Consider the following 26,581-nt stretch of genomic DNA (forward strand, 5'->3'; position numbering starts at 1 on the left):
GGTTTTGTTTTAAATTCGGTTTATCTTTTTGTTGTTGGGTTCCTTTTACAATAAGTTAACTTTTGTCAACTGAAAAATAAAAATAAAATTCTATGCCCCCCAACTGACTGAACAGGCCCTCTCTTGGCCAAGGAGACCCTAGAAAAAACTGGGAAGCTGAGTTCCTACTCATGACAGGATGGGAAGTCGGACACACCTCTTTATAACCCCTCCCTCTATAATCACCATTAGATTTTGTTTCCTAAGGGTTAAACAGAAACCAGCCCTTTTGAAAGACTCACTCCACCAGCCTGATGCTGACCCTCCCATTTGCAGTTTCAATAGAACAACCGACTAGCATTCCTTCCTGATAAGAGATCACCCACCATCCAGGGAGTGGTTCTGGCCAGTCTACAGAGGACGTGCAGTGAGGGTTTTCACGTCCCCTGCTTCACCTTTTGAAGTCAAGCGGTAGAAAACTCTACCCTTGGATCATGCTAAGACCACCATTTTTTAAACATGGGATCCACAGAGAGGCATGAAGCTCAACTGCACATGCACAAATTGCTCCTTTCATAAATATTCGTGACCCCTCTTACAGTTTATTTAACATGTATATTTGGCCACTGTGTTTAGCATAAACCCCTGTCTTATTCTTCCAACCCTGGAAGTGCCTGTTTTTGGCTTCTGACTGGAAGCTAGGCTTCCCAGTCTGTCAAAATGGCTACCATGCAGGTTCAACTCTTTCTTTTTTTTTTTTTTTTTTTGAGGTGATGTCTTGCTCCCAGACTGGAGTGCAGTGGCACAATCTTGGCTCCCTGCAACCTCTGCCTCCTGGGTTCAAGCAACTCTCCTGCTTCATCTTCCCAAGTAGCTAGGACTACAGGTGCAGTCCACCACATCCAGCTAACTTTTGTATTTTTAGTAGAGACGGAGTTTCACCATGTTGGCCAGGCTGGCCTCAAACTCCTGACCTCAAGTGATCCACCCGCCTCAGCCTCCCAAAGTGCTGGGATTACAGGCATGAGCCACTGTGCCCGGCCAGGTTCAACCCTTTATGAGAAATAAAGTTCATCTGATTGGGCACAGTGGCTCATGCATGTAATCCCAGCACTTTAGGAGGGCTAGATAGAAGAATCACTTGAGCCCAGATGTTCGAGACCAGCTTAGGCAACATAGTGAGCCCCACTATTTCTATTTTTTTTAAACTAAAGAAAAATATGAAGTAAACAGTGCTAAAATAATGATGGCAATACAGAAATCAGGAACTAGTGGCATGACATTTTGGGAAAGGTATTTAAATAAGCTGGAGAGACTCGATGTCTCCAGCTTTAAAACAGAAATCGCGTGGTGGCGGGCGCCTGTAGTCCCAGCTGCTCGGGAGGCTGAGGCAGGAGAATGGCATGAACCTGGGAGGCGGAGCTTACAGTGAGCTGAGATCACGCCACTGCACTCCAGCCTGGGCAACAGAGCAAGACTCCGTCTCAAAAAAAAAAAAAAAAAAAAAAAAACAGAAATCAGCCTCTGCCACTTCATAGGTGCCAGAACAAAAGAGACTTGTTCCAAATGAGATGACGCATGTGAAGCGCTTACCCAGTGCTCGGCAAGGGGAAGCACTCTCTAAACGTTAGCAAATACCATGGTAGGACACAAGGCCCCTGACTCTCCGCTTTCAGCTTACTGAAGATCCTCAAAACCAACAGCACACAGATTCCAGCGCATGCTCCTTTCCCCAAGACCTTGTTGGGGAACCCGCCGCCAGCGCGGAGCCACCGTGACTCGTAGCCTGACTTCCGTTTCCGGGGGCGGCTTCCGGCGGCGTGACCTGACCGCAGGAGGCCAATGGAGTGCGGGAGCTGAAAGGGTCTTCGCTGGCGGCCGGTAACTGGCGGCGGTTGGGAACGGCCGAATGTGGCTCTTCTGGTGTTTCAGCTTGGGGAGAGAGGGGTGGCCTTCCTCTTGCAGTTGAGGCCGGCGCCGAGCTGGACTTCAGCCGGATCTCGTGGCGGAGCCCATCTTGCTCCCTCTCCCAGGCTTTTACCCGCTCCCTAGGATTCCCGGGCCCCGTAGGTGGGAGTTGGGAGACGTGAGTTCTCTTTCATTCTGCGCCTCTCATTGGCTCTCTGAACTTGTGCGGAACGCGTCCTTTAGCTGACCTCAGCTGCATTTTTTAGAAGATGGAGATTGTATTCACAGTGACTGTCAGCTTTTTAACGGCGGGAACTGACGTAGTGTTAAACACTGTCGTGTATCGCTGGCACAGCACAAGGACATTATAGGTATTCTGTACTCACTTAAGTTATTTTGAGTCACAGACCTTTTGAAAATCTCGTGTAAGCTATGGCCCCTCCACCTCTCTAATACTTCCCCCGGCCCCCACCCCAAGCACACACAAAAGCTTATGCATAGGAAATTTGTTTTACTATTTCGGATTACTTCCAAGATCTCTCTCCTGATGCCCATCTATGGATCCCAGAGCCTGGCAAGTAGTAGGCGTTTGAATATTTGTAATCATTAGATAGTAAGTATTCAGTTAACCATTTTCATTTTTAATTTTTTCTTTTCTTTTTTTTTTTTTTTTTTTTGAGACAGGGCCTCACTGTGTCACCCAGGCTGGAGTGCAGTCCTCCCACCTCAGCCTCCCAAGTAGCTGGACTCCAGGCGCCCACCACCACGCCCAGCTATTTTTTGTGTTTTTGGTAGAGATGAGATTTTGCCATCTTACGCAGATTGGTCTCGAACTCTTGGCCTCAAGCAATCTACTCACCTCAGCTCCCCAAAGTGCTGGGATTACAGGCATGAGCCAGTGTGCCCAGCCCAGTTAATCATTTTTAAATGCATGAAATGCTATTTCACAGGAGGGAAGAAGATAGATAGCCTATTAGTAAGTTTTAATTATTGGCCTAACCATGTACTACTCTCACTTGTCTCCTAACGACTCTAGGAAAGAGGGATTACTAATTACTTAATTACATTTGAAGGTTTGGGAGAATTAATTTGCCATAAGTCATTCAACCTATGATGGTGGAGGCAAGAATTCAAACCTGTATCTATCTGAAACTCCAGAAGCCCCATATTATTATTATTATTATTATTATTTATTTTATTTATTTGTTTATTTTTTTGAGACAGAGTCTTGTTCTATTACCCCGGCTGGAGTGCAGTGGCATGATCTCAGCTCGCTGCAATCTCCACCTCCCGGATTCAAGCAATTCTCCTCCCTCAGCCTCCCAAGTAGCTGGGATTACAGGCTCCCACCACCACGCCTGGCTAATGTTTGTATTTTTAGTAGAGACGGGGTTTCACCATGTGGGCCAGGCTGGTCTTGAACTCCTGACCTCAGGCGATCTGCCTGCCTCGGCCTCCCAAAGTGCTGGGATTACAGGTGTGAGCCACCACGCCCAGCCAAGCCCTATATTCCTAACTAACCATGTTCTTAACATCTAGATGCAGAAATGGATTTGAATGTGATCTGCAGTTTCTATCGCATGCTATGGAAATACTTCTTGTCTCTTTTTCTCCCATGGTATCTGTATTGCTTCTTTAATAATAACATCATGTTTTACAGCCTGCACTCTGTGTCCATGTTTATTCAACCCTTTTTACTTTGGTGACTATTTATCAGGTGTGTTGCCTTGCTTGTTCTTCCTGCCCTCCAGAGCCCATGTTTTTAATTATAACTGAAATATGAGATGATAATATTTGGGCTTTATTTCTTTTAAAGGACAGTACTGCTTTTAAAGAGACAGTGTTAGGGATCTTGGAAGCACAGCCAACATGTGTGACATTGAAGAAGCCACTAACCAACTCCTAGATGTGAACCTTCATGAGAACCAGAAGTCTGTACAAGTGACAGAAAGTGACCTCGGAAGTGAATCTGAGCTTCTAGTCACTATTGGAGCCACTGTACCTACTGGCTTTGAGCAAACAGCTGCAGATGAAGTCAGAGAGAAACTTGGGTCATCATGCAAAATCAGCAGAGACCGTGGCAAGATATATTTTGTCATTTCAGTGGAAAGTCTGGCACAGGTTTGAATGGAGCAATATTTAAAATAGTTTTCTAAGTTGATCATTTTATGGTTACTTTTCATTTTATAGACCCTTCTGGAATCCTTTCTGATTTTCATTGCTCTGCCCCAAATCAGGTGATTTTAAAGTTACTGCATTTTCTATTGAGTACTGATTTGTAATTTTGACTGTAGTTTCAGTATCCCTTAGGACCAAAAGTGTTTCAGATTTTTGGAGGGGGGCGGGGGGAGTTTTGGAATATTTGCATTATACTTGCCAGTTGAGCATTTCTTTTTTTTTTTTCTTTTTCTTTGAGACAGTCTTGCTCTGTCATCAGGCTGGAGTGCAGTGGCGCGATCTTGGCTCACTGCAACCTCCGCCTCCCAGGTTCAAGCAATTCTTCTGCCTCAGCCTCCCAAGTAGCTGGGACTACAGGCACCCGCCACTGCATCTGGCTAATTTTTGTATATTTAGTAGAAACGGGGTTTCACCATCCTGGCCAGGCTGGTCTTGAACTCCTAACCCTGTGATCCACCTGCCTCGACCTCCCAAAGTGCTGGGGTTACAGGCCTGAGCCACTGCGCTCGGCCTGCCAGTTGAGCATTTCTAATCTGAAAGTCCGAAATGCTGCACTGAGCATTTCCTTTGAGCATTGTGCTGGGGCTCAAAAAGTTTCAGATTTTTGGATGTGGGCTGCTCAACCTGTAGTAGGATTGCTACATTTTTAGAGGTGATCTAGTATTTCTTGAGGATTGAATTCACCAGAAAGAATACTGTTCAACTTAAGAAATTCTCTAAGTATCTCAGTATTTATTTACTTCAGCATATAGCAGATGTTTAACCTTTGGTGATGAAACATAAAAGAGATTTTCCTTTTAATTTGCATCAAAAATTCTTGCTCAGAAGTAATTAGGACTCACTCAAGGTAAAAAGTGAAGGTCAGAAAACTGCAATCTCACTATCATAAAGCTGATATATCTCATTACCACATAAGCAGTGAGAGGGCAAGGATTGTTGTCTATTTTTTTTTCCACCAATATATCCCACGCTCTTAGTGTCTGGCATATAGTAGGTACCCAGAAAATATCTGTGGGATGAATTGGTAAGCAAATGTTTTCCATCCAATATTTTAGCCAATACCCTCAGCAGCTTTGTGAAGATAGGCACTATTATTATCCTCATTAATCATTAGGCTTAGGACACATAAATAATTTCCCCAGGGCCACTCAGCTAGTAATCACAGAACTGGAGCTCAAATCCCCTGCTTTTAACCATTGCAGCATACAGTGTACCATAGAAAGTCATTGAGGAAATATGATACAGCCCACCTGAGTGGCTTCACCTTTCTCTTCTCCCACAAAAGACGTGTTGCCCACAAAACACTTCATGCTTCTCTCTTTCCATCTGCCCTTTTTCCCTTTCTCTAGGGGAAAGCTGATTAGTAACCAAAGAGATGAGAAACTAGGGAGATGGGACATTTTAAAAATACAAAATATAGTTAGTAGCTGCTTTAAAACTGTCATTCCTAATTTTTTAAATACTTAATTGTTGCTAGCTTGTGCTGTTCAAAAGCTTTCTCAGAAATGTGTTTCTTTTTTTTCACCCAGGTTCATTGTCTGAGATCAGTTGATAACTTATTTGTGGTGGTTCAGGAGTTTCAAGATTACCAGTTCAAACAAACAAAGGTGAGCTATCCTAAACATGGTGGCTGATTTTTCGCTGTCTTCCACAGAGAGATTATTTCCACTTTTCATAGTCTGTGAAAGTTTAGCATTACTGTAGTCTTTGTAATAGAGAATACTGGGAGGCTTTTACAGTAAAATCTAGAGTTTTGCTGACAGTCTATCCCAAAAGATGTTTTTTGAAAATTAGTATTGAAAACCATTAAAGTTTATAAGAAAGAAGAAAACACCTTGTTTTACTTATAAGAGATATAAACCTTAGATTTGCTTTGCTTTTACATATATTTAGTTCCAAAATAGAATTGCTTCCAGAACATGAACCAAAGAACAAGTGACAGTTTGTGTCTTCTACAAATAACACTTCTCGCCATCCTGCTTTTGCTCTGCTTTCTTCTCTTTCTTCATTTTTTGAAATAAAGCCAAAATAATATCTAAATACTCCTTCAGTTGTTAGGACAACAGCTTTGTCTCCGATATGTATTTAGCGTCTGAATCCTAAATATTCAGCTGCTGCCTAAGCTGAAGGTTGAAAATAGATTGCAGCAAGGCTTTAGGTTTTTTCCACACTGCTTTTTGGTTAGGTTTCTAGAGTTAACCGCTTAAAAACATTTTTCTATCAGTTTTACATATCTTAGAAATAATCTTTTTAAAAACAACTGTGATACGCTACCTAATTGTCTAACTTTTATATATTGGCAAGCATGTTGATTTCCAAAACGTTATTCAAAAGCTAGTCAAAGTTGTGTGAACCCCCAGCCTAGAAAAAAATAAGACCAGGCCTAAAAGAAGTCAAACTTAAGGGCCTGGCGTGGTGGCTCACGCCTGTAATCCCAGCACTTTGGGAGGCCGAGGCGGGCAGATCATAAGGTCAGGAGATCGAGACCATCCTGGCTAACACGGTGAAACCCCGTCTCTACTAAAAATATAAAAAATTAGCCAGGCATAGTGTGGGCGCCTGTAGTCCCAGCTACTCAGGAGGCTGAGGCAGGAGAATGGTGTGAACCCGGGAGGCGGAGCTGGCAGTGAGCAGAGATCACACCACTGCACTCCAGCCTGGGCGACAGAGCGAGACTCCATCTCAAAAAAAAAAGTCAGACTGAAAATAGATTAAAATTGTATTAAGTAAAAATCTAACTTTTAGAAAAGCTTAAAGCAATTCTAATGAGTTCTCTTAAGTATTCAGATGATAATCATGAATTTATTAGTCCCCACCCCCCTCTTTTAAAAAATATTGAGATGGGGTCTCACTATGTTGCCCAGGCTGGTCTCAAACTTCTGGGCTCAAGTGATCCTCCCACTTAAGCCTCCCAAAGTGCTGGGATTACAGGTGTGAGCCATTGCACCTGGCCCCCATTCCCCACCTCCACCCCCGCATTTTTTTTTTTTTTGAGACAGAGTCTTGCTCTGTTGCCTAGGCTGGAGTGCAGTGGCACAATCTCAGCTCACTGCAACCTCTGCCACCCGGGTTCAAGCGATTCTCCTGCCTCAGCCTCCCGAGTAGCTGGGACTATAGGCGTATGCCACCATGCCCGGCTAATTTTTGTATTTTTAGTAGAGACGGGGTTTCAGCATCTTGGCCAGGCTGGTCTTGACCTCCTGACCTCGTGATCCACCTGTCTTGGCCTCTCAAAGTGCTGGGGTTACAGGCATAAGCCACCGCGCCTGGCCTCCATCTGCCTTTTTAAAAGTATGAACAGATCTGTGATTTATATGGGTTTTTAAAAACTAGTTAATGCATGTATTTGGAGCAAACTTGTAAAGACTGAATGGATATAGAGTGAAAAGTAAGTCTTTGTTCCTATATCCCCATGCTATGCAGCTCCCTTCCTGGAGGCAACAACTATTACCAATTTCTTGGGTATTATTCTGGAGATATTTTACGAATAAATGTATTTTATTTACACAAATGAAAGCATAGCATACATACTTTTCTGCGCTATGCTTTTTTTTCATATACAAGTTGAGTATCCCTTATCTGAAATACTCGGGACCAGAAATGTTTTGGGTTTTTGTTTGTTTGTTTTTTGAAATATTCTGGGTTGGGCGTGGTGGCTCACACCTGTAATCCCAGCACTTTGTGAAGCCAAAGCAGGTGAATCATGAGGTCAGGAGTTTGAGAGCAGCATGGCCAAGGTGGTGAAACACCATCTCTACTAAAAATACAAAAATTAGCCGGGTGCGGTGGCAGGCTCCTGTAATTCCAGCTACTCTGGAGGCTGAGGCAGAAGAATCACTTGAACCCGGGAGGCAGAAGTTGCAGTGAGCCGAGATCACACCACTGCACCCTAGTCTAGGCAACAGAGCAAGACTCCGTCTCAAAAAAAAAAAAAAAAAGAAAGAAATACTCTGAGGGTGGAACCTATGTTTAAATAAATCCAAGATTCATTTGTTTCATATATACGTTATACGTATAGCTTGAGGGTAATTTTATATGATTTTTAAAATAATTTATACATGAAACAAAGTTTGTGTACACTGAACCATCAGAAAGCAAAGGTGTCACTATCTCAGCTACCTGTGTGGCATCATGTTGGCACTTCAAAAAAATTTTAGGTTTTGGATTTTGGACTTTGAGATTAGGAATGTTCAACCTATATGTTGGAGATCCTGGCAGTATCATTGCTGGAATTGGCTGCGTATACTCCGTTGTTTGGCTGTATAATAATTTAACCAGTCCCATTTTAGGGCGTGAGGGTTTTTCACATTCTTTTGCTATTACAGTGGTGCAACAAATACACTATGTAAATTCTTGTACATATTCAAACTGAGTGTCATCTTTGTGTTTATCCCATTGATACTTATTGATAATGACAACTGTTCAGTCTTAGTTTTCTCATGCTCATACTTTTTGCTTTTTCTTAATTTGAAAAATCTTTACATTATGTCTTTACTTTTTTCATGTGCCTGTGTTTTCTAATAGTTTGGAAGGTTTATGTGTGTGTGTTCTAGCTGTTACCTTTATAACTACAATTTGATATTATCTACCTTATCTACCATATATACACGGTATTTTTTGAATCCCTGATAAAAGCAATGATGAAATTGGCATATGTATACTTTTTTCCTTTATTTTTCAGTTATTTTTCTTAGTGTTCACCCTTAAACTTTTAAATATACTTACATTTTATTTATCAGCTTTAACTTCTATCCTTTGACCTCTGGGTGTAAGAGATGAGGGTATCGGTATGCCCATTTACATGCCAGTTTGTAACATTTACCTTCTGCTTTATAATCACAATCCCTACACTTGTTTTCATTTTAGTGATATAATTAAATAGATTTTAGGCACATTATTTGTCCTTTTGTTATAATTTGTATCTGTTGAATGGCATGAGTTCAGAAATGTTTGTCTTTCACCTTTATATTTGGCTGATAGTTTGGGTATAAAATTTGGAGTTAGGCTTTCTTTCCTTAAGAATATTGTAGTCAGTGTTCATTCTCTTTTGTAAAAGATTTATTTTTTTAGACAAGATCTTGCTCTGTTGTCTAAGCTGGAGTGCAGTGGCGTGATCATAGCTCATTGGAGCCTTGACCTCCCAGGCTCAAGCAGTCCTCTCATCTCAGCTTCCTGAGTAGCTGGGACTACAGGCACGTGCCACCATGCCCAGTTAATTTTTGTATTTTTTTGTGGAGACAGAGTTTTGCCATGTTGCCCAGTCTGGTCTCAAACTCCTAAGTTCAAGTGATCCACTTGCTTCAGCTTCCTAAAGTGCTGGGATTACAGGCATGAGCCACCATATCCAGCCCAGACTTTTTTTCTTGTCATTATTTCCCAAACAATACAGTATAACAACTATTTCCATAGCATTTACATTGTATCATAGGTAAGATAGAGATGATTTAAGTTACTCTTGAGAGGATGTGTGTAGGTCATATGCAGACACTATACCATTTTATATGAGGGACTTTTGAGCATCTTTGGGTTTTGGTGTCTTTGGCGGTCCTGGAACCAGTGTCCCCCATGGATACCAACTGTCCATAAGCAAAGTAGAGGTTTATTTGTTTGATTATAGTGGTGAGAAATGAATGAATTTCTTTCTCTGTCCTTTACAGGAAGAAGTTCTAAAGGATTTTGAAGACTTGGCTGGAAAACTCCCATGGTCAAACCCCTTAAAAGTGTGGAAAATTAATGCCAGTTTTAAAAAGAAAAAAGCAAAGCGCAAAAAGATAAATCAGAATTCAAGTAAAGAGAAGATTAATAATGGACAAGAAGTCAAAATCGATCAGAGAAATGTTAAAAAAGAGTTCACTAGCCATGCTTTAGATTCTCATATCTTAAATTATTATGAAAATCCAGCCATCAAAGAGGACGTATCAACATTAATAGGTGATGATTTGGCATCTTGCAAAGATGAGACTGATGACAGCTCAAAAGAAGAAACTGAGCCTCAAGTGCTGAAGTTTAGAGTCACATGCAACAGGGCAGGAGAGAAACATTGCTTTACCTCAAATGAGGCTGCAAGAGATTTTGGGGGTGCTGTTCAAGATTATTTTAAGTGGAAGGCCGACATGACCAACTTTGATGTGGAGGTAGGTATAGGCTCTGACTGTGGTGATTGAAGAATGCTGTCACAGATTTGTAGAATTTCCAGACTAACCCAATGTTATGCACAATTAAATTGAGGAAATAGTAGGGTGTGGTTAAGAAGAGCATAGGCTGTGGAGACAGATTTAGATCCAAATTTTGACTCCACAACTGTGTAACTTTGGACTAGATAGTCTCTGAGCCTCTGTTTCAAATGGAGCCAATAATATTATGTACCTTTAAGGTTATCCTGAAGGATAAATGAGGTACATTTAAAATATTTGGTGCAATACCTTGCATACACTAAGTGCTCCATAGATGGAAGCCATCAAGGTTGAGTTGTCTGTTTTCTTTTTCTTTTTCGAGACAGAGTCTTGCTCTGTCACCCAGGCTAGAGTGCAGTGGTACGATCTCAGCTCACTGCAGCCTCCACCTTCCTGGTTCAAGTGATTCTTGTGCTCAGCCTCCCAAGTAGCTGGGGCTACAGGCACATGCCACCACACCTGGCTAATTTTTGTATTTTTTAGTAGACATGGGGTTTCACCCTGTTGGCCAGGCTGGTCTCAAACTCCTGTAGTGATCTGCCTGTCTTGGCCTCCCAAAGTGCTAGGATTATAGCTGCACCTGGCCTGATCTCTAATAGACTACTCTTTTACTATATTATGTGAACTTTCATATTATAAAATTCAACCAGAATTAAAATAGTTATTTTGTTTTTGTGTGTCTTGGTTGCAGAGCTTTGCTACTGAAAAAATAAAATAAGGCTGGGCGCAGTGGCTCACGCCTGTAATCCCAGCACTTTGGGAGGGAGGCCGAGGCAGGTGGATCACTTGAGGTCAGGAATTTGAGACCAGCATGGCCAACATGGTGAAACCCTGTCTCTACTAAAAATACAAAAATTGGCCCGTCGTGGTGGCACACTCCTGTGGTCCCAGCTACTGGGGAGGCTGAGGCAGGAGAATCACTTGAACCAGGGAGGTGGAGGTTGCAGTGAGCCAAGATCATGCCACTGCACTTCAGCGTGGGTGACAGAGCAAGACTCTATCTCCAAAAAAAAAAAAAAAGTGCATTTTTTAAACAAACCCTGACCTTCTCAAATCAGGACATCATTGCTAATACTCATCCTAGAGTCAGCTCTCCTCTTTCTTAAGTTCTGCTAGATTTCCAAAGCCAGGTACCTCATTTTAGTATATTTACTTTCCTTGGTCTTAATCCTCTTTTATCTGGGTGATTGACATGTGAACCATAGGAACTAAAGTATTTAAGTCTCTGACACCTTAAAACATTTCTAGCAGCTGATACATTTACCAAAGAGCCAATTTCTGTTGCTTTTGGGACACTTGAATCTGGGGCAAGTCACTGATTCTAACTTTTTTTGTGCATGTCAAATCAGGAGTCTAATTCCCCATTCCTTTTTTTCCTCATATACTGCCTTGAAAATGAATAGGTGGCTCGCACCTGTAATTCCAGTACTTTGGGAGGCCTCGGCAGGCAGATCGCTTGAGCCCAAGAATTTGAGACCAGCCTGGGCAAAATAGTGAGACCCTGTCTCCACTAAAAATAAAATAAATATTTTAAAAAATAAAATGAATAGGTTAACCAGAACAGTGATGTCTAAAAGTTAGCAAGGTGATTCAGAGGAGTTTCTGGAGCCGTGCTGCATTGGTTTAAATCCCAGAAGAGGCTGGGTGTGGTGACACACACCTGTAATCCCAGCACTTTGGGAGGTTGAGATTGGAGGATTGTTTCAGGCCAGGAGTTCTAGACCAGCCTAGGCGACATAGGGAGACCCTGTCTCTACAAAAAATAAAAAAAAAAATTAGCTGAGTATGATGACAGACACCTATAGTCCCAGGTACTTGGGAGGCTGAAGTAAGAGATTGCTTGAGCCCAGGAAGTCCAGGCCACAGTGATCTGTGATCATGCCACTGCACTCCATCATGGGCGACAGAGTGAGACCCTGTCTCAAAAAAAAGGGAATTCCTGAGGAGTTGTCTTTGTGCCTCAGTATCCTCATTTATAAGGGGAATAATACCTAGCTTAGGGGATGTGAATATGAGATGAGGCCATGTATGTAAAATGTGTAGAATAGTGCTTTGCATTAGGAAGTGCTGTATGAGTATCAGCTGTGCTTCTGCTGTGGTTAAGCTCAGGAAGTCTTTCAGTGAAAGATTGGGGAACATTTTGGTTTAGTTTAGTTCACTTTTGAGACAGGGTCTCGCTGTATCACCCAGACTGGAGTGCAGTGGTGCAATCATGGCTCACTAAAGCCTTGACCTCCCAGGCTCAGGCTGTCCTCCCACCTCAGCCTCCTGAGTAGCTGGGACTGTGGGCCTGTGCCACCGCACTCAGTGTAATAAGACTTTTTATTTGAGACTTTACCAATTTTTAAAACATTTTTGTTGAGATACACTTTGCACCCCTTAAATACACAAATCTTAAGTTTTCAGTAAGTTTTTACTTATATACATGATGTGTAAACAGCATCCAGATAGAGATACAAAGTATTTCCAGTACCTCGGGCTCCCCTTGCCCTTTCCCAGTCAGTACCCACTCAAGGCAATCACTAATCTGACTGCTACCACCAAAAATTTGTTTTGCCAATTTTTGAACTTCATATAAATGAAATAATATAGTATACAGTTTTTTTCGTTCATTTTAACATCTATTATTTTCTTTTAATTCACTATGTTTATTGGCTACAACCAGATTTCACCCCAATTTTTATAACACAAACATATTTTGAAGGCTTAGAGGTTTTTTAATATGTATTTTTTAAATGTCTTAACTTTTTAGACAGTTCTGGGCTGTGGTGCGCTATGCCGATCAGGTGTCTGCACTAAGTTTGGCATCAATATGGTGACCTCCCAGGAGTGGGGGACCAACAGGTTGCCTAAGGAGGGGTGAACCGGCCCAGGTCAGAAAAGTCTTATTACTAAGTGCAGTTTGAACAATCCTAAAACTATTTTGTCTTGTTCCACTTTACTATAGGTTCTTTTGAACATCCATGATAATGAAGTCATTGTGGGCATTGCATTGACTGAAGAGAGTCTCCACCGAAGAAATATAACACATTTTGGACCTACAACTCTTAGATCAACTCTTGCCTATGGGATGCTCAGGTAAGAAAATGAGTTTGCCATCCAGCTTAAAGTGGCACCTTGGTTCGAATGTTCCCTTCAAAATACTGATTTCTGTGTATGTGTGTTTGAGGTACTGTGTTGGAATAGAGTGCATAAAGAATAGAATGGAAAGCTAATGATCTATTTCTTTCCCTTCTATCCAATATTGACTCCTTGTGATCTGAAAATACTGCTTAATAGGTGGCTCAGTTTTCTTTATTTCTTTTTTTGAGACAAAGTCTCACTCTGTCGCCCAGGCTGGAGTGCAGTGGCGAGATCTCAGCTCACTGTAACCTCTGCCTCCCGGGTTCAAGCAATTCTCCTGTCTCAGCCGAGTAGCTGGGATTACAGGTGCCTGCCACCACGCCCAGATAATTTTTGTATTTTTTTAATAGAGACGACATTTCACTATGTTGGCGAGGCTAGTCTCAAATACCTGACCTCAGGTGATCCACCTGCCTCGGCCTCCCAAAGTGCTGCGATTACAGGTGTGAGCCACCGCACCCAGTTTTCTTGATTTTAAAATGAGAGTAATAGTTTTCACCTGCCTCTTGAATGAGGTTACCACATTTCTGTTTAGCAAGGATATGTGTGTTGGGAGATAAGAGTAAATTTTGCTGTTTCATTTCTGTGCAGTGAAAAAGATGAAAGCAGAGATTTTTATGTGTATAACGTGTAAATGAACAGAAAGAGCTTTTACTTACATTTTTAAGCAACTCAGCAACTCAGGAATCATCCTAGAATTTTTTACTTTTCAGAGTACACGACCTATCTTTCCTTCTCCTTTGCCCTTCTCTCTTTTATTGGGTGCTTCTTTCCACCACTTGAAAATGTTTATTTTCTCTAAAGCTTCTGTTTTCCAGATGGCAAAATGGATTTGATGTGAGACTTAAAGGATTATTAGTGAGGATTAAATGCTGAAGCATATGCAAAATACCTATTATATACAGTGCCTGGTATGTCCTGGTAGTTAAGTCCAGTCATGCATCACTTAATGACAGGGATACATTCTGAAAAATGTGTCATCACGCAATTTCATCATTGTGCGAACCTCATGGAGTGTACCTACACAAATCTAGATGGTGTAGCCTACTACACACCTGGGCTATGTGGTATCTCCTATTGCTCCTAGGCTACAAACCTGTACAGCATGTTATTGTACTGAATATTGTAGTCAGTTGTAACGCAGTGGTAAGTATTTGTGTATCTAAACGTAGAAAGGGTAGGGCAAAATATGGTATTATAATTACTGCATTCATATATTTGGTCCACCATTGATTGGAAGATTGTCATGCAGTGCATGACTGTATTCCTTCTCTTCCAATCTTTTATCTTCCTAACATATTAATTCAATGACGATAATAGAAAATTGGGCCCATTTGATAAAGGAAAATCTTCTAGTCTTCATTAATTTAACAAATATGCATTATCTACTGCCAGGCATATGGTAGAAACCAGGGATACAGAGAGAGTATTATTTTGGGTGCAAATATTTAAAACCTAAGTAATCAAGTTTAGGATAAAAAAGTGATAATTGTGCCAGAGAGGGGTTTATTGGAAAGATAAAGAGAAATCTTGGGGATTCTACAGAAAAACTGAATGTTGGTTCTCAAGAAGGGTAGGAACCACATCTTGGAAAACCACCAGAAATGTAGGCAGCCATATTTATCTCCCCTTAGAGCCTGTGGACTCTTGTCTCTTCTCATCTACATGCTTTCTCATCTAAATTTATGTATTTCCAATTCCAAACGACCAACCCACACTGCCTAGGGCTTTTAGCTCTTTGTTCCAAATTCCTGGAAGAGAGGATCTGATTAACATTGTTTTGGTCAGATATTCACCCCTGACCATCAGGAATCGCTTGGAGTACAGGGTGCTTACCCCCTCTCAAGAGGGTTGCCAAGGATTCTGTTGCCATGTGTTGAGGAGTAGGAGCAAGGAGATAGAGCAGGACCAATGTTACAATAAGAACCCACTGTTAACCCCCAAGATTCTGTCTTGTGAGGGAGATAGTTATCATACATGTGATAAGTCCCACACCAGCACATGAAAAGATTAGAAGAACAAGAGAAGGGAAGAAACCTACTGACCTGTTTCAGGGTGGGATGCTTCATAAAGAGGATAACAGTTAAGCCACTAACAGTAATGCCTCTAATCTTGAATCTGTTACCTACTGGTTTTGTGTCCCTGGGCAGGTAACTTCATGTTTCCTTGCATCAGCTTACCTTTAAAATGAGAATAATGATAATTATCTAACAGGGTCCTTACTGAGGATTCCGTGAGATAATGCATGGAAAGAGCTTAAGTCCATGCCCAGGAAATACTAAGTGCTCAAAGTAAAGCATTTTTTTTTTTCCTTTTTTTATCACCTAGTCCCACAGAGCAATTTTTTTATATCAAGATTATCTTTAAATTCAAAAGGAAAGGAATACTGAATGTCTCATTGCCAGTAACCTTATATTGATGCATGTTTGACTTGAGACATTTTTGAGTCTTTTTAATGTAATACAGGTTTCTGTTGAAAACAACACTGTTGTCTAAAAGTATGCATGAGCGTGTGTGTGTGTGTGTGCGTGTGTGTGTACACATGTGTACTTTAAGATGTCTGCAAACTAAATTTCATCTGAGAGTGAAATGGGATTTTGGAAGATAGTCAAAGGAGATTTAGTTATAATGATTTTTTTTCCCCAAGTAATAGAATATACAGTCAACATATCATTACAAATTGATTTTATTTATTTATTTATTTATTTATTTATTTATTTATTTTTGAGACGGAGTCTTGCTCTGTCACCCAGGCTGCATCTTACATGATCTTGGCTCACTGCAATCCCCGCCTTCTGGGTTCAAGCAATTCTCGAGTCTCAGCCTTTGTACTAGCTGGGATTACAGGCACCCACCACCACGCCCAGCTAATTTTTTGTATTTTTAGTGGAGACAGGGTTTCGCCATGTTGGCCAGGCTGGTCTTGAATTCCTGACCTCAAGTGATCCACCCATCTCAGCCTCCCAAAGTGCTGGGATTACAGGCGTGAGTCACCGTGCGCGGCCACAAATTGATTTCTAAAATATGTGTAGATTGGTGTTCCTTCGGGCTAGTGTGATAGGTCCTCAATCTTAAAGCTTCAGGAATCATCAGTATAGAAGCCTCAGCTTTTGAGTGAGTCTTCACATAGGCTGTTTTCTTTTCTCTAGGCTCTGTGATCCTCTACCTTATGATATAATAGTCGATCCAATGTGTGGAACTGGGGCAATACCAATAGAGGTAATCATATTTCTTTAGCTTTTAGATAAGAGTGATACATCCAGAATATTCTAGACCTAATGGGCAAATTAGACATAATGAAATCTCCATGGTTGGATCAGTGGACCCAAGAGTTTTAAAACAATTAACAATAGAAAGTTGGAACTTTTTTGTAAAGAATGTAACTACTTATTTCAAAGAGCCATGTGCCACTGGACTAGATACATTGTTAGTGACATCTATTCACTAGATTACAGAGGAAGCTGAGAATTACAAACTGCCCATGAGTCCTCTTTGTGTAACAGACAAGCTGGTAGACTTGAATGGGAAAAGATAATTGAAGGCATAAGCATAAACTGGAGGAAGGCAATTTTCTTCTCTGTAATCCACTTAAGTTCCTAGAGGGAATAAGTATAGTTGTAAAAAGGGGAAACTTATGAACATTACTTGGATTTTTTAGGAAGTCTAACAAGCTTAATACCAAATGCTCTTAGTTTTCAAAATTACCATGATATTGAGAGGACTCATAAAAACTGTGTAAAGCAAAGCAAGAAATGGAAAGGCATTTTCTAAATGGAGAATATTTCACAGTAGATTCCCCTTGAATAATCAGTATCATCTATATGTTTTTAAAGAATTTAGAAGAGGGAGCTCCCAGTAAAATCACTGAAGTTTGTGTGAAACATAGTAGTTCTTCCATATAGTATACTGACAGCCAATTTGAATAAACTGCAGGGAGACACAGCAGATTATATGATTGGGTAGAAACTGGACAGATGAGCAAGTCCAAAGCAAGCCCACAAGGGGAGAAATAATCCAAACTGTAATTAGAAAATGGTATCTGTTCTGGGAGTTAAAATCCAAGACTGAAATCATAGAAGTCTACATGTGACTGTGTTCCGTGAAAGCTAGAGAAATTACTGTGGCTTCAAGAGACTGCACAGTAAAAACCCAGTCCTTCTTGTGGCCAAGAAGGATTCTGGGAACAAAGCAGAGTGTTGTTTTATAGTATGAAATCATGATATGTATATGAAATAGCAGGTAAGGTCACCGCATGTCAAGAAATACACCACAGAGCTCCGAGTAAAAATAAAGGCCGAAAAAAATTAAAACATGAAGTTTGAGCCATTTCCATGTAAGAGTAGACATGCAGATGTCAATGTAGAAAAACCTAAGCTGATATATGATCAAAATGAATAAAATTATGAAGAAATTGACAAGGTATATATAAAGATTTGTTCACCAAAGTATAAAATACTTGATCTAGAATACTTTTTTTTAAAATTTAGAAGTGTTATGCTATAAAACCCAATTCTTTCCAATGCTGAAAATCCAAATAGGTTTAGGAAAAAAAAAAAAAGGATATTTGGGAATCGGAATCACTGAGAGCCTTCCTCAAACTCTAGGTCCCCTCTACATCCCCACCCACCCAAAATTCTGGGATACTTCAACTTCCCTTTTGTTTGATGTCATCGTAGGATTGTAGACAGGGTATGTTATCACCCTCAAGTGTCTGGGCAAAAGAAAAAGTTATGAAACACTGCACTCATGGATGAGAAGTATGTTACTGTTCACAAAGGAACACAAAGGTGTTTGCTACTCACCCCTAAGCAGAGGCAGACCTTTCCCGGCTTTCATGTCAGAAACCTGTTAATCTGCATAGAACATTGTTCAGGCCTAGGGTCACGTCACCTCATTCCACAAATGACATGTGACAGCTTGGTATTTATGTTCTGCTGACAGGTTTTTTATTTATAATTACAAAATCCTTCCAGTGATATGGTGGTTACCATTCAAAAGCCTATCATACAAAGGAAATTGCATTTTACTATTATTTTTTTGACCTGGGGTCTTGCTCTGTCAGCCAGGCTGGAGTGCAGTGGTGTAATCTCAGCTCCCTGCAACCTCTGCCTCCCTGTCTTAAGCCATTCTCCCACCTCAGCCTCTCGAGTAGCTGAGACTCAGGTGCACACCATCACACCCAGCTGATTTTTGTGTTTTTGTAGAGATGGGCTTTCACCATGTTCCCAGGCTGGTCTCAAACTCCTGGGCTCAAGAAATCCTCCTGCCTCAGCTTCCCAAAGTGCTGGGATTTCAGGTGTGAGCCAGCATGCCCGGCCAGAAGTAGCATTTTATTTTGCAATTTTCAAATATATCAGATTATGTAAACTCCCACAACCACAAATCTCAAATATTTTCAAACCGCATTAACTTAGAATTTATTTAGTGTGCCAGACACTGCTGGATGAGGAACTGAATAAAATACTAGACCTGACCTCAGAGAGCTCCCAGGTTAGTTCAGAGGCATAAAGGGGAAGAAATAATTAACCGTGGAACAAGTGCAGTGGCAGAGGTACGTACATACAAAGTGTTTTTGGGAGGGGCACATGAGACTGCTTGGAGAGTTAAGGTTGATGTTGAAAGGGCATGAGGTTTGAGCTGGGTCTTAAGAGATGGGTAGAGGTTCAGCAAGCAGAGAAAGAATAAGAGGGCATTTTCAGCCAGGGAAATAGCACAGTTGACAACATGCAATGTTTTGCCACTCTAGAAAAGCACTGGATTGTCTTTGTTTGTTGACAATTTAATCATATTTTACAGTTTGCTACTTTTGTTTTAACATACACTCTTATCTTTTAGGGGGCCACTGAATGGTCTGACTGTTTCCATATTGCTGGTGATAATAATCCACTGGCTGTGAATAGAGCAGCAAATAACATTGCATCTTTATTGACCAAGAGCCAAATTAAAGAAGGGTAAAAATTTAAAAGATTTCTTAGCATCTTTTAGAGTTAGAGAATCACTTTTTATATTGACTTTATGAATTAAAACTCCCAGTGCATTGTGACGTCATTGTAACCAAAATGAATATACTATGAGACTCCATTTACATTTTTAAAGTTTATTGAAAATAATTTATATTTTTAAAATATTATTTTAGTGATAATTTCCCCACCATATGCAATTTTTCATTTGTCTTATTCATATGTCTTTTCCCCTACATATTGGAAGAATATTCTATAGACTCATTTTAATTTCACAAAATTTTAAACAGTATATTTTTACATAGGCTTCTTTTTTGCTTTGGGTACAGGGTCTCATTTTGTCACCCAGGCTGGAGTGCAGTGACATGATCATGGCTCACTGTAGCCTCAACCTACTGAGCTCAAGCAATCCTCCTGCCTTGGCCTCCCTAGTAGCTAGGAATACAGGCATGTGCCACCATGCCCAGCTAATTTTTTAAATTCTTCGTAGAGATGGGGGTCTTGCTGTTTTGTCCAGGCTGGTGTCAAACTCCTGGCCTCAAGAGATTCTGCCTCTTCAGCCTTCCAAATTGCTGGGATTAGAGACGAGTCACCACACCCGGACCACAGTCTTTAAAGTCACTACATAAATTCCATCGTATAGAAATACTGCAGTTTATATAGCCTTGCCTCTATTTTATTACTAAGTCATTGGTTATATATTTCATTGTCTCTCTGATCTAATTTTTTAGGACAGTGCTTCTCAAACATTAACGTACATGTGAATCACCTGGGAGTACTGTTAACACAGATCTGATTTAGTAGTTTGGGATGGGACCTAAGAGTTTGCATTTTCCAGGAAACTCCAGGACAATGCTGATGCTGCTGGTCTGTGTATCAACATTAAATCCTTTTACGTGTATTAAGACAAATAGTTGGAAGGCTTCAATTTTCTTAAATACTGATTTGTTTTATTGTGATGAATTAATTTTGAATGGTTGTTTCATATTTATTGAGGGTTTTTTTTTATGAGCCTAGTATATGGCCAGTCTTTTTTTTTTTTTAATTAAAACTGATAAACATTTAAACAAACGTACCTTTCTAGCTTCTGAATATTTTATCTTGTTTGTACCTACACTGTCTGTTCAACCCGTACTTTTTTTTTTTTTTTTTGAGACGGAGTCTCACTCTGTCGCCCAGGCTGGAGTGCAGTGGCTTGATCTCGGCTCACTGCAAGCTCCGCCTCCCGGGTTCACGCCATTCTCCTGCCTCAGCCTCCCAAGTAGCTGGGACTACAGGCACCCGCCACCATGCCCGGCTTATTTTTTTTTTTGTATTTTTAGTAGAGACGGGTTTTCACCATGTTAGCCAGGATGGTCTCAGTCTCCTGACCTCATGACCTGCCCACCTCGGCCTCCCAAAGTGCTGGGATTACAGGCATGAGCCACTGTGCCCGGCCTCAACCTGTACATTTCTATCCATTTTACTTTGGTTTTTAATATTTTTTGCCTTTTGTGCAGTTATTGGTATGCGGTTATAATACATATTTTATATGTACCTTTAAAAATTATGTAATGATTGCTTTTATTGCATTTTTTTCTTAAATTCTTCATTAAATGTCAATTAAATCCTTAATTTCTGCTGATAACCTTTGACTTATCTTCAGTTCTTAGCCTGTGCATTATTTTGTTTCTTGAACCAGTTGCTTTGCCTTAATGGGGAGGATTTAAATCCTTTGTATTTATTATTATTCATTCTGTCTTCTGTCATCTATATTTTTTATCTTAACTTTTTTCTTAGTCTTGTTTTATGTAGCATGGCACATATTTTCCTTTTGGTTTTTCATCTTGAAACAATTACCTATATATTTGCCAATTTTACTATCTGTTTTTCTTTTAGGCCTCCTGTTATTACTAGTTTTACAAACTTTATTCTTCAGATACATCACCCCATTATCTTTTCTTTAGTATTGTTTTTTTCCAGTGTATGTTTTATCAGCAACTTAAATTTTTGTATCATCGGTTATGTAATTTACTGCTTCAGCATTGTTTTTAAAGTTGTCTTTTGCAGTTCTCTGCATTACAATCATGTTTTCAGTTTGTTTCCCTTTTTTCTGAGACGGGGGTCTTGCTCTGTCACCCAGGCTGGAGTAAAGCGGCACAATCCTAGCTCACTGCATCTTTCAACTCCTGGACTCAAGTGATCCTCCCACCTCAGCCTCCTGAGTAGCTGGGACTATAGGTGTGTGCCATCATGCCCTGCTAACTTTTTTAAAAAGTATTTTAGAGACAAGGTCTCACAGTGTTGCTCAGCTGGTCTGAAATTCCTGGAGTCCAGTGATCCTCCCACCTCAGCCCCTGAAAGTGCTGATTATAGGCACGAGCCACCATGCCCAGCCTGACCTTCTATTTTTTACCTTTGTGCCATTTCTTAAATTTTGAATAGGTTGATATTATCACTGATATCCTTAGCATTTTATGTTTTGCTGTAGCAGTCTCTCTTCAGAAACAAAAATTGTTGTAATAACTTTATGTTTCACAGTATGTTGAAGCACCTTTCCTTTGTCCCCACAGCAAACCCTCCTGGGGCTTGCCCATAGATGCTGTTCAGTGGGATATCTGCAATCTGCCATTGAGAACTGGCTCTGTGGATATTATTGTAACAGATTTGCCATTTGGAAAAAGGTGAGAATTGGTTTTTTTTTTAATGAATTTTACTTTCACTTGTTATACTAGTACCTGCTTGTCTTCTAAATATGTCATTATTTTCCTTGCGTTTATTCTAAGTCAGGAAAAAAATCTTGAATTTTAGCAGACTTAGCAGAGCTGTTTTTCACTTAACAACATGATGGATTCACCCATTATGTTTCTTCTGAGAATTCAGGAATGTATTAACTACATTTGGAATCCTGACCATCATGGGAGGTTCATTTTTAAATTACCTGTAATTCACTTTCTAGCCCATTCTTGAATTATATATCTTACACAAAAAGGTGGTAGAAGACTTGGTTCTCATTCTGTCTCTCAGCATAAATGATTCTTTTTTTTTTTTTTTTTTTTTTTTGGAGACAGAGCCCTGCTCTGTTGCCCAGGCTGGAGCGCAGTGGTATGATCTCGGCTCACTGTAACCTCTGCCTCCCGGGTTCAAGCGATTCTCCTGCCTCACCCTCCTGAGTAGCTCGGATTTCAGGCACATGCAATCATGCCCAGCTTATTTTTGTATTTTTAAAAGACAGGGTTTCACCATATTGGCCAGGCTGGTCTCAAACTCCTGACTTCAGGTCATCTGCCCGCCTCAGCCTCCCAAACTGCTGGGATTACAGGCATGAGCCACCAAAACAGCTGGCCTAAATGATTTCTAATCACTTGTTTGGTTTATACAGTTTGACTGCTTATTATACTCACTAAGAGGACAAGTCATATAACTAACATAGTTGTCCAAAAAAAATTTTTTTGATTCAGAATTCTAAGCAGTTTACTAACTCAGCTTATTTCATAGACATGTAATGGCAAAGGTCTGGTTTCTAAAACTACAGCTATTTTTCATGCCTCAGGATGCATGAAACTGTTTTTGTTTCATATAGTCCTTCTATTTTGTACCTTTGCAACAGTGTTTGACTCATGAGACCTTCTATTATAGGATGGGATCCAAGAAGAGAAACTGGAACCTTTATCCAGCTTGCCTACGGGAGATGAGCCGTGTCTGCACACCTACCACAGGCCGAGCTGTACTACTTACTCAAGACACGAAATGCTTTACCAAGGTGCTATACACATTAGCTCAAAATCGCAGCCTGTGGCAACTTTGGGATCTTTTTGAGATTTGGGGATGTTTGTTTGGATAAGATTTGTTTTCTCTTCCCCTGAGGTTTCCTATCTGGCAGTTAAGAATCCTGGTTGATGTAAAAGTAGATTGTCAACCTAATTGTTATGTTTTTTGTGTGTACACAGGCGTTATCTGGAATGCGACACGTATGGCGAAAGGTGGATACAGTCTGGGTGAACGTTGGTGGTCTTCGTGCTGCAGTTTACGTTCTGATACGTACACCTCAAGCTTTTGTTCATCCTTCAGAACAAGACGGAGAAAGAGGAACTCTTTGGCAATGCAAAGAATGAAGATGACTAATAGTACCTGTACTTCCCACCACTGGAAATGTTAGCATAAAAGAACTTGGAGAGGAAAAAAGTATTAACAAAACTGCAGTCTGCACTCTTTAAACCTGTTTAAGGCTCTTCATCCTGGTTAGCAAAAGGTGTGAATGTAATGTGATGGAATTTAAAAGTTTTATGAGACCAGGCACAGTGGCTCACGACTGTAATTCCAGCAGTTTAGGAAGCCGAAGTGTGCAGATCACCTCAGGTCGGGAGACCAGCCTGGCCAACATGGTGAAACCGTCTCTACTAGAAATACAAAAATTACCCAGGTGTGGTGGCAGGCGCCTGTAATCCCAACTACTCAGGAGGCTGAGGCTAGAGAATCACTTGAACCCAGCAGGCGGAGGTTGCGGTGAGTCGAGATCACGCCATTGCACTCCAGCCTGTGCGACAAGAGCGAAACTCTGTCTCAAAAAGATTTTATAAGAAAGCAGAGCTTTTCCTTGAAGCTCTTTTGAAGTGGTAGCTTAATTAGTATTTTGTTGAAAATACTTTAAAGATGCCTAGTGAAAAGCCTACTAAAGTGCTGTGAGATTGGGGTTTAGAACATTTTATTTTCAGGCTTTATGGCCTATTTTCCATTGTGTCAAGTGCAAAACTACCCTGGCCCAAAGGAAGGGCAGAGAACATAATTACATCTTAGGCCACATTTCATTGTCTTTGCAGCTTTGCTAATCCAGTTGCTCAAGTTCTTTACCTCAACCTGAAGGAATGAAGCATTATTACATTTTGTGAATGGTGTTCAGCCTATAAGACGAAGTCTCACAAGACCTATAGGAAAGTTTACCATCTGCCTTAAATATTAAAATATCCATCTGTTATTCACATTAATACACAGAATGAAAATAGAGGTCTAGGAATTATCAAAGGTACTGCAAAAATACTGTATAGAACTTATTTGTAAATAGCACATACATTGATAGATGGGGTGTGGGACCAACAAACCAAATTAAAAGAAATTGTTTTTCTTTCAGTACACTAAGGTGTGTGTTTTCAAAACCAAACACAAACCTGTCAAGAGTATTTGTTGGCTAATTTCTTAAAAGACCAAGAGAAAAAAAAATGATGTATCTTTGGAAAACTTTTAATTTGGGAGTTATGTGAGTTGTTATTTTCTCCTGGATCACGATTCCCATTTAATTGCTTTTCCAGTTGCAACAAGTCCTTGAGAGTTTTGTGGAAAATGGTGCTTCCCTGGAACAAAGAGTAGTTGAGGATTTTTTGTGGAACTCATCATAGTATTGTTTATTTTGGAGCCTCTGGCTGCATTCAGTATAGATTTTCAGTATCCTATTAGTATTATAATAGTACTCCTCTTAATACTTCTTGATGTCTCCATTGAGAATAAAAGGACACAATACTTTTGAAAGAAGAGTTCACATTAGCAGCACAGCCAGCAATCCTCATCTGGTTTCTCTGATCTCCTACCCCACACTTCATAATGAATGGGAAATAAGATGTTTATGAAGGTTTTATATCCTAGACTGGCCTTTTTACCACTATCAGAATTCACAGCTGCTTTGTTTATGGGCCGAACACAAAACTTTTCACCTGATGGGAGAAACCATTTAAACCTCAAATTAAGCAACCCACAGAACCAGGAAGTTCAAGGACCATGTCTGTTTTCACCACGATGTCTTTCCCCACCCCCCGACCCCCCGCTCCACCCCACTAAGGGCAGGGTATTGTATCTGCCAGAGTGGGTATTTGTTGAACAAGCGAGTATTTTTGCCTATTAGCTTAGTTTTTAAGGAAATCATTTTTTACTTGATTCATCATAGCTTTAATCCTATTAAATACTACAATAAAAATTTGACAAGACTGATACAAATATGTAGTGGGCAATAGTTTGCCGTCTTCTTCCCTAGTATGGTGTTTTTCAATCTGGGGACTAGAATAGGCGGTGGGCTATAAGCAGGATTCATAAGGCCTGGAGCTGAGTTATATGTGACACTGCCACCTACTCATTGTGTGACCTTGGTTTTAACCTTCAAAGTGGGTCTCCTGGACTAAAAGAATGTGAAAAGATGGGGAAATGAATCTGTAATCTGAACATGGAATGACTTAGTTACAGACCAGACATATTGTTACTGGGAATGAAAAAGTCAATATATTTGAGGGGAAAAAAATGTAAATATTGAGAAAGATTTTACAAATCTAATTAGGGGAAGATAGTTATCTCCCAATACTAGAGGGTACCAGAGTGCTTTTAAGGGGAACATTTGGTTACCCTTATTTCTTTAAAAAATGGCAGTTTAGGAAATTCTGCCCTAACTGTAGGCCCAATGTCAGATAGGACTCAGGTCTCCACTGCAAGGACCAAAATGTTAAGTTGAAGACTGAAAATGGGAAAATTTGCAAATGTCTTTGGAACCTCAAGTACATAAAAGCCTGTAAGTGCTTCATACTCACCAACAACATAGGCATAGAAAAAAGATATCCTTATTCTCAAGCATAGCCTTTTCTAATAAGTTCATGTTAGATGTCATGAAGTTTAGTGAGGAGTGAAAATCTATGAGGAAAAACATGAACCATTCTACTCTGGCAAAAGTTCAGGAGAAACACCACAGGCCTGTATACCAAATTTTAAAACATGTTGAATAATGTGAAAAAAAAGTATCACATTGCTTATGAAAGGCTTTCCTGTCGCCTCTTAATACTTCTGTCTCAGGCTAACATGTTTGTTAATGAGTTACAGTGGTGAAGTTAAGGAAATCTGCTTCCTGTCCTAGCATGCCCATTATCCCAGCCATACAGATTTAATACCAGGAGTCACTTTAACTCCATGAAGTCATTCAACAGGTACTTGAGTATTTACTATGTGCGTTTGTGCTAGAGTAGCCATTTCTTAAACTTTGTGGCCTCAGAGAATCCCTTCACATTCTTAAAGATTGAGGGCCCCAAATCACTTTACTAGTATCTTACCATATTAGAAAGTAAAATATTTAAATATTATAGCAACAAATGCATATCTTTTAAAAAATAGGTGCATTGTTTTACATTTTGGCAATTCAGTTTCCCTAAATGTCTGACTTAAATAGAAGACAACTGAATTGTCTCTTTTGCATTCAATTGGTTACAATGTTACTAGCAGTTTTCTATAATCTCATGTATTAGTCATTAGGAA

General features: G+C 40.2%; 2 protein-coding genes across 26 annotated transcripts in view; one reads left to right on the top strand and one right to left on the bottom strand.

Moving 5' to 3' along the window:
* SRGAP3 (SLIT-ROBO Rho GTPase activating protein 3) overlaps nucleotides 1-1,771 on the bottom strand; it is a 382,885-nt gene extending 381,114 nt beyond the window's left edge. Inside the window, exon 1 of the mRNA XM_063703587.1 lies at nucleotides 1,573-1,771. The gene's annotated coding sequence lies outside the window, so the exon portion shown is untranslated. The remainder of the gene's footprint in view (nucleotides 1-1,572) is intronic.
* Nucleotides 1,595-25,285, top strand: THUMPD3 (THUMP domain 3 tRNA guanosine methyltransferase). Of its 25 annotated transcripts, none has more exons than XM_063703590.1 (12): nucleotides 1,786-2,461; nucleotides 2,572-2,863; nucleotides 3,548-3,604; nucleotides 3,704-4,008; nucleotides 5,595-5,672; nucleotides 9,723-10,199; nucleotides 13,186-13,316; nucleotides 16,511-16,580; nucleotides 19,197-19,312; nucleotides 21,874-21,984; nucleotides 22,940-23,063; nucleotides 23,251-25,285. In XM_063703590.1, exons 4-12 carry the CDS (start codon nucleotides 3,757-3,759, stop codon nucleotides 23,413-23,415), a joined length of 1,524 nt encoding a protein of 507 aa, XP_063559660.1. In that variant the 5' UTR covers nucleotides 1,786-2,461; nucleotides 2,572-2,863; nucleotides 3,548-3,604; nucleotides 3,704-3,756; the 3' UTR covers nucleotides 23,416-25,285. The 25 variants fall into 25 exon arrangements, with proteins under 25 accessions (XP_018879298.3, XP_018879291.3, XP_018879295.3 ...); XM_063703594.1 differs by having other exon boundaries at nucleotides 1,786-2,065; XM_055382849.2 differs by having other exon boundaries at nucleotides 1,786-1,860.
* Nucleotides 25,286-26,581: the final 1,296 nt, after the last annotated feature.

The sequence above is a fragment of the Gorilla gorilla genome, chromosome 2 (genome assembly GCF_029281585.2).
Source record: "Gorilla gorilla gorilla isolate KB3781 chromosome 2, NHGRI_mGorGor1-v2.1_pri, whole genome shotgun sequence".
Classification (NCBI taxonomy): Eukaryota; Metazoa; Chordata; class Mammalia; order Primates; family Hominidae; genus Gorilla; species Gorilla gorilla.

Coding starts and splice junctions, on each gene's coding strand:
- THUMPD3 (XM_019023753.4), top strand. CDS start 3,757: ATGTGTGACATTGAAGAAGCCACTAACCAACTCCTAGATGTGAACCTT. Junction 10,200..13,185: donor TGACCAACTTTGATGTGGAG/GTAGGTATAGGC, acceptor ACTTTACTATAG/GTTCTTTTGAACATCCATGA. Junction 21,985..22,939: donor GATTTGCCATTTGGAAAAAG/GTGAGAATTGGT, acceptor CTTCTATTATAG/GATGGGATCCAAGAAGAGAA.